Raw genomic sequence first — 13,226 nt, forward strand, 5'->3', positions numbered from 1 at the left:
TAGTACAACTCCTAAGTGATTGCACCTGTCCTATTCCTGAGGTCTACCCATACAGCCTCATTTAGTGAGCCCTCCAAAGTGTCCTCCCTTAGTTCAGCTGTGATATTCCGTCTAATCAGTAATACAACTCTCCCACCCACTTCTTTTACATTCCTCTCGATCTCACCTGAAACATCTAAATCCCAGAACATTAAGCTGCCAGTCTTGTCCCTCTGGCAAACAAGTCTCTGTAACAGCAATAATATCATAGTTATATGCACCAAGCCAAGCTCTAAGTTCATCTGTCTTACCTGTCATACTCCTTCTGTTAAAACAAATGCACTTCAGTCTGCCACACCCACAGTGTAATCTCTCCCTCTATGTTCTTCCTCTTAAGAGTCACAGTCTTAGAGTCATACAGCACGGAATTAACCTTAATGGCTTTAGTCTCTAATGCCTCCTTGGTCATTTCACTTGCTGACCTACTGCACTGGTTCCCACCCCTTGTCACACTTGATTAAGCCCTCCCAAGTGACACTGACAAACTTCCCTGCCAGGATATTGCTGCCCCTCCAGTTTAGCTGAAACCCATCCTTCTTATATAGGTCCCAATTGCCCTGGAAGACATCCCAATGACCCACATATCTGAAGCCCTCCCTCCTTCACTGGTTCTTTAGCCATGTATTTAACTGTAAAATCTTCCTATTCCTCGCCTCACTCGCATGTGGCACAAGGAGTAATCACAGAATCAGAATCCCTACAGTGCAGATAGAGGCCATTTGGCTCATTGAGTTTGCACTGACCCTCCAAAGAGCATCCCACTCCATCCACCTAGCCTACACATTACTGGACACTACAGACAAAATAGCATGGCTAATCCACCTAACCTGCACATTTTTGGGGTGAGAGAGGACACCCATGCAGACACGGGGAGAACATGCAAACTCTACACAGGCAATCCAAGGTTGGAATTGAACCCAGGTCCCTGGAGCTGTGAGGTAGCAGTGCTCTTCACTGTGCTACCTTGCCTCGTAATCTTGAGATTACAACCCTAGAGTCCTGATTTTCAACTGACTATTTTAACTCCCTTTTTGCAGGACCTCATCACTCTTCCTGACTATGTTGTTAGTACTGACGCGCACCATTACCTCTGGTTGTTTGTTCTCTCTTTTCAGAATACCTTGTGCCCACTCCTTGACCCTGAAGAAGGAGCGATAAATGCTGACCAGCCAGCAAAGACCACATCTCTTGAATGAATAATTAAAAAAAAAAGTATCAAATGGCTTTTTGCTAGCCATGTGAAGTTGAAGTCTGAAGTTGGATTAGGAAATTGATTTAGATGTCAACCATGATTTCAGCGGATGGTGAAACAGGCTCGAGGGGCTAAATGATATCCTACTATTCACTATGTTCCATAATTGTCAAGTTAACACAAATACATTTGAGTCCAATTGAATAAATTTTTTTACATACAGCTTGAACTTTAGCTGAAAGTCCACGAATAACAAATTGGATGGTGGAGGAACAGGAAGAAAACTTTATTTTAAATTTCACTCATGGGATGCGGGTGATCGCTAACTGAGCCAGCATTTATTGTACATCCCTAGTTGCCCTCCAAAAGGTCACGGTGACCACTTTCTTGAACCGCCACAGTCCACGTGATTCAAGGAAGCAGCTCACCACCTCCCTCTTGAAGGGCACTGGAGACCATAACATACAGAAGATGATTTAGGCCATTTAGTCCATCAAGTCTGCTCCACCATTCAATCATGGCTAATATGTTTCTCAAACTCATTCTCCTGCCTTCTCCCAGTGACCATCAGCTCCTACACTAATCATGAAACTACCTCTGCTTTACACTCACCAAGTGACAGGTAATAAGTGCAGACCAAGCTATTGACATTCACATCTGATTAGTGAATTTAAAAAAAATGTTTTCTTCCCATTCTCACTCTCAACATGCTCTTTTATTTCAATAGCTACATTTCACTTGAGGAATAAAGCACAGATATGCTGACTACAGAGACTTAAAATATTAAAAGGACTATCTTAAGTCAAACCATAGAACACAGAACTGTGCATTACAGGAAGAGGCCCATTGGCCTACTATGCTGACCATTACGTTATTCTAAACTAATCCCATCTGCCTGAACATGGTCCATATCCCACTATTCTCGGCTTGTTCATAAGCCTGTCTAAATGCCTCTTAAACTTTACTATCGCATCTGCTTCTACAACCTCCCACAGCAGCACGATCCAGGTACCTACCAGCCTCTGTGTAAAAAAAAACTTTCCTCGCACATCTCCTTTAAACTTTACCACTCTCACCTTTAATTTATGACCCCTAGTATTTGACATTTCCACCCTGGGAAAGAGACTCCGACTATCCACTCTATCCATGCCTCTCATAATTTTGTATACTCCAATCATGCCCCTCAGCCTCCGATGCTCTTGCGAAAACACTCCAAGCTTGTCGAATCTTTCCTTATAGCTAATGCACTCCAATCCAGACAACATCCTGGTAAACCTCTCCAAAGCCGCCACATCTTTCCTATAGTCCAGTATCCAGAACTGCAAACAATACTCCACATGTGGCAACACCAAAATCTTATACAGTTGCAATATGACTTGCCAACTTTATATTCAATGCCCTGACCATAACATATGCCTTCTTTACCACCTTATCACTTGTGTTGCCACTTTCAGGGAGCTATGGACTTGGACCCCAAGGTCACACTGTATGTCAATGCTCCTCAGGTTACGCCCATTTACAGTATACTTTCCTCTTGCATTTGATCTCCCAAAATGTATCAGCTCACACTTGTCCAGATTAAACTTCATTTGCTATTTCTCTGCCCAACTTTCCAGCTCATCTATATCCTGCTGCATCCTTTGGTATCCTTCCTCACTATCCACAACTTCACCAATTTTCATGTCATCTGCAAACACTACTCAGATCACCAACATTTTCATCCAAATCAATTACAAACAACAGAGACTCCGACACTAATCCTAGTGGAACACCACCAGTCACAGACCTCCAGTCAGAAAAACATCCCTCCACAATACCTTCTATCTTCTATGGCCAAGCCAATTTTGTATCCAACTCGTCAACTCACCATGGATTCCATGCAATTTGATCTTCTGTACCATAAGGGGCATTGTCAAATATTAATGTCTAATGATTTTATGCCCATTTTTCAGATTTTCACTGTAGTAAATTATTTCTGGTTCTTTTTCACGAATAAGGTATGGGATTTTATAACATATTCCTGATTCTCATAATCAAAACTCTCCATTTAAGAGCAAATTGCAGTTTAATCCATTCATTCCATGTATGGGATTACATTTTCCAACCCACTCATAAGGAACTGATTCATGATTATTTAGGGACCAATCATTTTTGTATGAAAAAAGCTTAACACTATTCGTCCCTCTAATAAACCATGGAAAATTCACAACCTGTTGAATGAGTTGCATCTTGGGTTTTTTAGCTCAGCATCTTCACTGGCTATCAAAAATTAATTCTATGTTTTTAATCTGAAAATTCTCCATTATGCACAAGAAAAATTCATACTGCAAAATGTAAGCTTTTGTTAAATACAACTTGTTCTGTACTTATGAGTGTAATGGACAATGATGCTTAGTATGCAATTAAAATGGTTATCAGAACTGTTCTAATCATTTGAGGGATAAAAATGAAAGAACATTTTCTTTCAGGAACAGATACTAATAAAACAAACATTGAAATACTGAACCAAGAACACATCATAGATAATGAAATGAAGTGGGATAAAGTGAGATCAAGGCGTACTAAAAGCATAGTACATTAAGTACATTATGAAATGAGTTGAAACGTAAAATAACAGCACAGGAAGAGGAAATTATATCATTCTTAAAAGTTGTAGATGCTCTGAAACTAAGTACTGACTTGTGAAGTGTCATCAACTCAGATCACTTAATCTCAAGACTCAGAACTCGAGAAAAAGACATTTTGACACATCAAAAAGAGACCAATTCTTGGAGTAAGAGTACAAACTTCGAAGCGATTTGGTCAGAGAAATTGATGCGCTCAAACAAATTGGAAGCTCCAGCTGGCTGAGGGGAAAACTAGATCTCTGGTCAGAACCATCAAATGAAAGTAAATTGCACAGAAATAAACTACATAAAACAAAAATAAATAGTAACACAGCTGAAAATGTCATAGTGATATGCTCATACTGCAAAGACTGAAAAATGTTTTGTATGAGAGAAAGAACAACCAATCACCATCATTTGGAGTTAAAAGTACTGTATTAGATAAAGAAATGCTGAAGACCTATCAGAAGTCACAGATTGGGAGACAAAGTTAGAAGCAGGACTTGATAATGTTTGAAATACATAATATGGAAAGTGCTATGATAGAAAACAGGAAGCAGTTAAGAGTGTCGTGTTAGTAAACAGGATTGCACTTTGTTGGGCACTGGGTCCAGTGGTGTACATTTGACCATAGAGGGCACTTATGTGCTGGCTGAACGATTAAATGGAGAAGTGGTGAGGCATTAATACTGGACAGGTGGAGATAAGAGCTTGCAAAATTAGTTCAACCAGGATCAGGTAATTGTAAATGAACAAATAGATGAGGATACTATGCAGGGAAAAAATAACAAACAAGAAGATTAAGGAGTGGAGGAACAGAATCAAATGGATCAGTAATATTTGAGGAAAACACCGAAAGATGTGTGGTAATAAAATCAGAGGAACTAGAAGTAATGATTTTACTTTACTAATGAGGAAGTTCTCAACATTAACAGAAACTCAGCTTCATAGTAGACAAGAATGAAAATTAATTATACATTATCCTGTCTTGAGGAGGGTTAGCAGACAGTGGGGCAATTTTGGATAAAATGGAAATACACGCGGTGTTGATTATGCAGACAAGAAAAGGGTAAAGACGGAATCAATATGGTTAAAGCTTAAGGATTTAAAAAAAAGTTTGTCAACCATAATTCAGTAGTGACATCCTTGCCTGAGTTACTAGTTTCTGGTGTGGAATTTCAGCCCACAGTCCCTCCATACCAGGAAGGAATGATCTCTGAACTGCCTCCAGTAAAATGATATCTTTCCTCGAATAACGGGACCAAAACTGAGCCCAATACTTAAGTTTGCACCTCAGTGCAGTTCTAAAGGATTGTACATTGACGGAAGTCTCATTTTTCAGGTAAAATATTAAAATGATAGTCTGATAAATAAGTCTCTTTAAAGAAAAAGTACACGTGTACGCTTTTCCTCCTCCATATGTCAGTCTTTATTTAGGGGGCGAAAGCTCACGATTCTCATGCATACAACAAGTCTCAACCATGTTGATGGCCAGAATCAAGCATTCACAGCAGAGTACATCATAACCCCTTCCAATTACTGAACATCGCTTAACTTATCAGGGATAACCACATCCCTTTCTCTTTCTCCTCTTTTATTCCACTCCTTTTGCTCTACTTAATAAGCTTCTTCGCCCTCATTCCATCTTTCCCAGTTTTCAGGTTACCTTTTACCTCCGTCTTATAGGCCCTTTTGATCCTCCAACCTATAACCCTGCTTCAGCCAAGAACTACACTTGCTTTTGACTAGTGAACAAAAATGAGAGAGCAAATGGAATGTGTGAAGGTGTTGGAGTAGTGATGCCCTACTGTGATGGTACAAGGTACTGCTGAGACCACATCTGGAGTACTGAGAGCAGTTTTGGTCCCCTTATTTGAGGAAATGTACTATTTCACTGGAAGCAGTTCAGACATGATTCCCTCTTGGTATGAAGGGATTGTCTTATGAGAAAAGGCTGAACGGTTTGGGATTCTGCTCACTGTAGTATAGAAGAATGAGAGGTGATCGCATTGAAACACACAGGATTCTTATGAGGCTCAGTGGGGTAAACGGTGAGAGAATGTTTCCCCTAACGGAGTCATCTAGGACCACAGGGCAAAGTCTCAGAATAAACAGATGCCAATTTAAATTGAAATGGCAAGAAATTTCTTCTTCCAGAAGGTTAAGAATCTTTGGAATACTTTGCCACAACGATCTTAAGGCTATTTCTTGATTTGCAATGGAATCACAAGTTACAGGGCAATCCTACTGATTGGCGGAGCAGATTCCAAGGGCTGAACGGCTACTCCTGTTCCTATTTCTAATGGTTTTATAGCTTGCAGGTCAGAGCAGAGGTGCTGAAATGTTTGAGGTGGTGCCCAACGTAAAAGATTGTGGCCTGTGCTCTCACTAGTTTAACGTATTTCAGCAGGTCACCTTTAAATAGACATGAGCTATCACTGATCCAGGCATCTCAATCAGATTCCTAGGATTACCTTGCAAAGCTTAATAATATATAATACAGAATAATACATGTGGCATATTTCAGAGTTTCTGGTATATTATTCATTCTTGCTACGGGGAAGAGAACACAAACCAAAAATGGTTACAAAATGACTTGCCATCTAATTCAGCTGTTCTGTTTTTTGTGTCCAGATTCTCATTCTGATCTGAAACAACTGCTTGAGCCTCTTGAGCAAATACGTTGCAACCTGATGGGATCAGTCCCTTTTCCTCCAGCAAGCGTCGCTGTTTCCTTTCTTCTCTTTCCTTCAATATAATCTATTAGATACAAAATAAGAACAATGTTACATGTGAACGAGGCACAGCAAACTTGGGGCATGCAGACTCTGAACCAGAAATTGTATTGAATTACCTATTCTGAACCAAAATTATGTACAGAAAAGAAATTGGGATTGAGAGAGAGAGAGAGAGAGAGAGAGAGAGAGAGGGAGAGGGAGAGCACACGTGCGAGAGAATAGATGAATATTAAAAATCTCCAGTGATTGAAGTCTGAAGGAATGGGACTGTACATTATTAAATGTAATTTACAGTGGCAAATAGGCAGATTGTGCAAGGTTATGCTAAATCCTAAATTATTTCAGCCTGTTTAAAAGAAATAAGGTCTTGAATTTATATAGTTCCTTCACGGCATGTCGGCATTCCAATGCACATTAAAATCAAGGAACTTCACAACTTCACTGTTGTAATATAGGAAATAAAGGAATTAATTTGATCTCTACAAGCTTCCCTGAACAGCAATGTGATAAAGATCAGATAACCTGTTACTGGTAAAATGTTCATTATGAAGGATGTAATAAAGTGTTTAGAAATACATATGATCAAGCAGAGTTAGCAAGGCTTCACAAAGAAGAAATCATGACTGACAAAATTATTTGAAATCTTTGAGGAGGTAGCAAGCAGGACAGATAATGGGGATGCAGTGGGTGTAATACATTTGGATTTTTAGAAGGTGTTTGATAAAGACACCACATGTTAGGCTACTTAAGATAAGAGCCCATGGCTCTGGATAGAGGATTGGCCAGCAAATAGAAGACAGTGAGTTGTGATATGTGGCGTATTTTCAGGATGGCAACCTGCAATTATTTCAGTGACACAAGAACCAGTGCTGGGCCTCAATTACTTACAATATATATGAAGGACTTGGATGAGGAAAGTGAATGTACTGTGGCCAAGTTTGCAGATGACAAAAATGCATGGGAAGACAAGCGCTGAGGATGATGCAGAGTCTACAGAAGGATATAGAGGGATTTAGTGAGAGTGGTCAAAATCTTTGCAGATGGAATATGATGTGAAAAGATGTGTTATTACGAACTTTGGCAGGAAAAGAGAGGAGTTGAATACTACTTAAATGGAGAAAGGCTGCAGAAAGTTACAGAAGATAGGTTTAAAAAAACTGAGATAGCAAGAACTGCAGATGCTGGAGTCAGAGATAACAAAGTGTGGAGCTGCAGGAACACAGTGAGTCAGACAGCTCCACACTTTGTTGTCTATAGAAGACGAGAAGTTTAGGTGTCCTTGTGCATAAATCACAAAAAAGTTAACATTCATGTTCAGCAGGTAATAGGGAAGGCAAATGGGATTTTGGCCTTTATTTCAAAGAGAACGAAGCACAAAAATAGGAAGATTTTGCTAAAACTGCACAAGGCACTAGTCAGATCACTGCTGGAATACTATGAACACTTTCGGGCCTCTTATCTAAGTAACAATATTGGAGGCAATGTAGGGAAGGTTCACTACACCAATCCCAAGTATGGAGGGACTGTCTTATGAGGATATGTCAAGTAGGTCGGGCCTGTACTCATGGGAATTTAGAAAAATGAAAGTAACCTAATTGAAACACACAAGATTCTTAGGGGGCTTGACATGGTAGATGTGGAAAAGTTGTTTTTCCTTGTCAAAAGTGTAGGACCAGAAGGCATAATCTCCAAGTAAGTGGTCACACGTTTAAGACAAAGGTGACGAGGAATTTCTTCTTTCAAGAGGATAAGTAAATCTGTGGAATGTTTGACTGCAGATAGTTGTTAAGTCTGGGGCATTAGGTATTTTCAAGACCAGATAGATTTTTAATCAGTAAGGGAGTCAGGTTATGGCAGAAAGGCAGGAAAGTGGGAATGAGGATTATCAGATCAGCCATAATCTCAATGAATGGCAGAGCAGACTTGTTAGGCTGAATAGCCTCCTTCTGCTCCTATGTTTTATGGTCTGACCTGTTTCTCTAATGTTGATACTTTAGTGGATATTTATCATGTATGTCTCTCAATACCACACCTTTCCAAGTATTTTATTGTCTCCTAAAGATAAAGGTACAGTAAAGTTTCTGGATGTGAGGGATAACTAGAACAGCAGTTCCGTGATTTTGAGGTTTAATTGCGTGCTGGTGATTGCTGCAAATTGTGTCCTACTTGCTGTTTAATAAAAGTGAAAGCTAACAGCCACACAGTTACTTTTCATCAAAAATCCTCCAAGAGTGAATGGTCCTTGTGCTCAACTGCAGATTTCTAAAGATAGATTTTACATCACAAATTGTACAGCAAGATTACAATAAATAGCCAGATTGTACAGAAGATGATGCTTGGACAAAAATAGAATTGGTTAATAGTAAATTGGGTGACAGTGCACTGGAATTTGACATTATTCTGCTCTTCTCATTTTGAATGTGCTTTACCCATCTCCATCAATGTAGCACTCTCTTAAAAAAAATCTGGCTGCTATTTTGCCTAAATAGTTCCTCCCTTATTTTGCTGACATCTTTATTCTTTATGCCTCTGTGAATTTTCTCATCAATGGTGTCAAAAGTGCTATAGAGACAAGTTGTTGCTGTTTATTTCTGTGAGCAAATATCCTTATTTGCAAATTCCAAACGTTAATGCACAAAAGCAGAAAAGCAATACATGTACCATGAGAAACTTATGATGCAAGATATATATACATAATAACATTTATACTTTTCCCAACTTGTTCCCTACTAGGATACTACAATAAATACTAGTACGATGTTCAAACATCTTTTTTAAAATGAATCACATGTTGCTGACGCCAAGCATCAGACATACAAGTCTGCTAACAGGGAAGTGAAACATTCTTTAAATTATTTTGTTTTAAAAGGGCAATTGTCATTGTGTTCATATAGTGAAGAAAGTAATTTGCCTTTCAATTTGAACAAAATTGTCAGGTAATTGTAGATATCATTTTATTCATTAATGTAGGATGATAAGTAATTAAATAACAAACCAATAGCTCTAAACATAGATCTAACAAGTTTTCAAAACAATGCTGCTCGTTGGGTCTCGAGATTAGAGTTCTTATTTTCAACTGTTTCTTTGGAAGCACAATGGGAAAGAAATTAATCTTCCACTTCACAATCCATGAAAATATTGTTCACTTAAATCTTAATACAACAGTCCCTAAACAAAATCAACTTTTTCACACAGTCCCAAATGTCTAGGGCATATATTTCCTTCAATCTATTTTCTCATTTTTGCCTACCTTTTTAATGGATGCCTTCCTTCTATCTGTAAGTGTAACTCTAACTTACTTTCTCTTCTCACACCCCACCCTGCCCTGCCCCACCCCCATTACCCACTATCATTCCAATCTCTTTGTGAGCTAACAGTGCTCAAACAAACTTCAGGAACTGTGTCTCATTTTTATGCTGGGCACTTGCCAGCTTTCTTCTGAACAACGTGGTGTCAGATCTTAATAATATCCACCTTTCCAGTTCAAACTATCATGGTATTGTACATCTGAAAGTGGAGACATGAGTTTACATTTCTGAATATGGTCCTTCATCAGACCACAGCTTGATGTGGGATGGGGTATTCTTTCATCAGTAGTATCCGACTAGTTCCAATCTCAATTTTCTCCTCATACATTTCATCATCTCATTCAGTTGATCGCCATTGCATTTTTTAACAGGTTCTTGGTTCTCTACAAAGCAGCTTGCAGGTCAATTAAACCAAAATATTTGGTTTTCTGTTCCACTCTCCACATATCCTGACAGATCTGATGAGTTTCTCCAGCATTCTCCATGTTTGTTTCAAAAACATTTTCCTTCTCCCTCTGCCATTTATTAAATTTAACAAATTGACATGACAAGGTTTCAGTTTTCAGGCCTTAAGGAGGATCAACATCCAAAATGTTGAGTATTTCCAATTTTTTAATGCAACAAGCATGTTTTGCTATTCGTACGTTTAAGAAGCTTTTCAAAGAAGATTCAAGATTTACTAAGTAAACAGTGACACCTGCTGGCCAACTCATAATTTCACAATATATTTGTCTAAAATTTGATAATGATGTCAGCTAAGGGGTCAAAGCCTCCAGGGACGTTTTAGCACAGGGTCAGGTTCCTCTGATGCAGACAGTGTGTAACCCACGGGGCCTTGCCTCTTGCGCAATGAGCGCCTCGGCAGAATTTCACTCTCCTCTTCTGGCAGCAAAGGCATTGAGGCGGCTACATCAGTCATGTCCATCTCTGATTCAGAGGCCTTGTAAACTCTTGGCGGAAAGGGCGAACACACAGGTTCTGGCAGCTTTTCTGACATTTTGCTCCTGCACTGTTTGCAAATTCGCAGCTTTCATATGCTCCACATGCTTGTTCAGGACTGTCGCATCTACCCAAACTTTATATGTCACTGGGTCCTAACCTTGCATTGACTCTGCCTCTTATCTATGTGGGGTTATTTCTGTGATTCTTACACCAAACTTCTTCTCTTGTATCAAACTGTCTCATTTGGCGAAGTCTTGGACCTGGCATTGGTATTCCTGATGCTGTTTCACACCCTCCCCAGGTCCGGGAAAGATCAGACTTAAATTGGTGTGGAGTCTTCTACCCATTAGAACTTTGCCAGTGCAATACCTATATTGCATGTGGGGTGATCCAATAATCAAATAGGAACCGTGACAGCTTGGTATCTGGCGAGGCTTAGGCTGTTTCTTAAAGCTAGCCTTCAAAGTTAAGACTGCTCTTTCTGCCAGGCCATTGGCTGTCCTTATATGATGAATACCATTCGACTTTAGGAGATACCCAAATTCCGTGCTTGTAAATGACAGCTCGTTATCTGTGGCCAACACTTCTGTGACTGTGTATTGAAAAAAAGCCGCACAGTTTTTCTATCGTCGTCCCAGTGTTAAACAAATGCACTCTATGTACTTCCAACTACTTTGAGTTGGCATCAACAATGACCAAGAACATTGACTAGGTAGGTCCTTTCATGGGCTCAATGTGCAACTAAGTGCAAGGTTTACCCTGCCATTCCCACAGATGTGGGGGGGGAGTTGCTGGAGGTAATTTTTTGCACTTGTTGCATTATGGGCACTGCTCCACCAATGCGGCTATATATACATCCAGGCCTGACCAACAGACACAATGTCTCTGCAACATCTTCATTTTGGAGACCCCTGGATGACCCTCGTGGAGTTCAGCCAGTATCTGGCAGTGAACTTTGCTCAGGACAATCATTCTTGCTTCCCTTAACAATATGATGTCCTCTATTGTGACTTGGTCTCTCCAGGTCCAAAAAGGTTTCAATTCTGTTCGTAGTGGCCCTTAGGTTTCCCCCATCATCACTACTTGTTTCAGTTTTAAATGGGCTGTAACATTCTGCGTCCAAAGTCTGATAGTCAGACACAACTGGGAACGTGTTCAGAAAATTTAATACCTTTACAGACTTTTCCACTGGGGATACCACTGGTAGTGTATCTGCTAATGGGAGACGGCTCAATGCATCCACATTTGCTACTCGGCCTCACTGACGTTGTTCTAACTTGAAATTAGAAGTACTTAGCTTCTGGCCACATTCAGTGATGGACTATAATACGATGGGTGGCACTGCTTTGTCTTCTTTAAGCAGACCAAGTAGGAGTCTGTGAATGATGATTATCACAAATTTTCATCCATGAAGGTATTGGTGGAACTTCCTTTCTCCAAACAGGACTGCCAATCTTCTGAGCCACCAACGAGCTGATACCACCTTGATACCATACAGCGAGGCATCACATGTCAATACCAGACCTTTCTTGGGATCATAGTGTGCCAACACCTTAGAGGATGATAGAGGTTTCTTTACTTCACTGATGGCTAGGGTTTGTCTATGTGACCATTTCTAAGGCTGATCCTTTTTTAGGAGTTGATGCAAATGTGCCAGGATGGAGGCCAGGTCAGGTATGAACTTTCCACAATGATTTACCAGACCAAGAAATGACCTAAGCTCCTGGACAAATGTGGGAGCTGGGACACCTTTGATCACCCTTACTTTAGTTCCAATGAGTGTAGCCCGGTCTTGTCAATTCTGTAGCCCAAGTAGGTCACTTGGGGGCCTGGAACACACACCGTTCCCTTCTTATGTGTATGCCTGCCTTGGAAAAAAGCCTTATGACTACATTCAAGTTCTCCAAGTGTTCCTTATTAGCTTTCCCTGTTATTAGATCATCACCAAGATAAATGGCAAACTGAGGTAGACCCTGCAAAATGTTCTCAATCATCTACCGAAAAATTGAACAGGCTGATGGTTCCCCAAATGGCAGTATATTAGTACAAGCAGTTATGGGTATTAATTGCAGCATACTTCTGGGAATCCTCATCTAAATGCAACTGCAAGTAAGCGTGACTTATGTCCAGCTTTGTGAAGGACAGCGCCTCTAACAGCTTTTCATATAAATCGTCCTTTTGAGGGATTCAGTATTTATCCAACTGTGAAAAGCAGTTTACCATTTGTTTAAAATCCCCACAAAGGCGAACCAACTCATTGGGCTTCACAATCGGTACAACCTGTGCTGCCATTCCATGAACTGGACTGGTTCAATGTTTCCTTTGCTTTCCCCAACCTTCTGATTTCTAGCCCTACTTTTGCCTGTAACGCAAATGGTGCTGAGTGGGTCTTGCAGAATCA

At 40.0% G+C, this 13,226-nt stretch overlaps 1 protein-coding gene across 4 annotated transcripts in view; it reads right to left on the bottom strand.

Moving 5' to 3' along the window:
* Positions 1-13,226, bottom strand: part of LOC109915183 (selenocysteine insertion sequence-binding protein 2-like) — a 112,296-nt gene that overhangs the window by 33,933 nt on the left and 65,137 nt on the right. For all 4 annotated transcript variants that reach the window (XM_048621447.1, XM_048621453.1, XM_048621443.1 and 1 more), the window contains one exon: positions 6,438-6,597. In XM_048621447.1, the coding sequence (XP_048477404.1) occupies positions 6,438-6,597 (160 nt within the window). The remainder of the gene's footprint in view (positions 1-6,437; positions 6,598-13,226) is intronic.

This window comes from Rhincodon typus, chromosome 3, assembly GCF_021869965.1.
Source record: "Rhincodon typus isolate 14 chromosome 3, sRhiTyp1.1, whole genome shotgun sequence".
Classification (NCBI taxonomy): Eukaryota; Metazoa; Chordata; class Chondrichthyes; order Orectolobiformes; family Rhincodontidae; genus Rhincodon; species Rhincodon typus.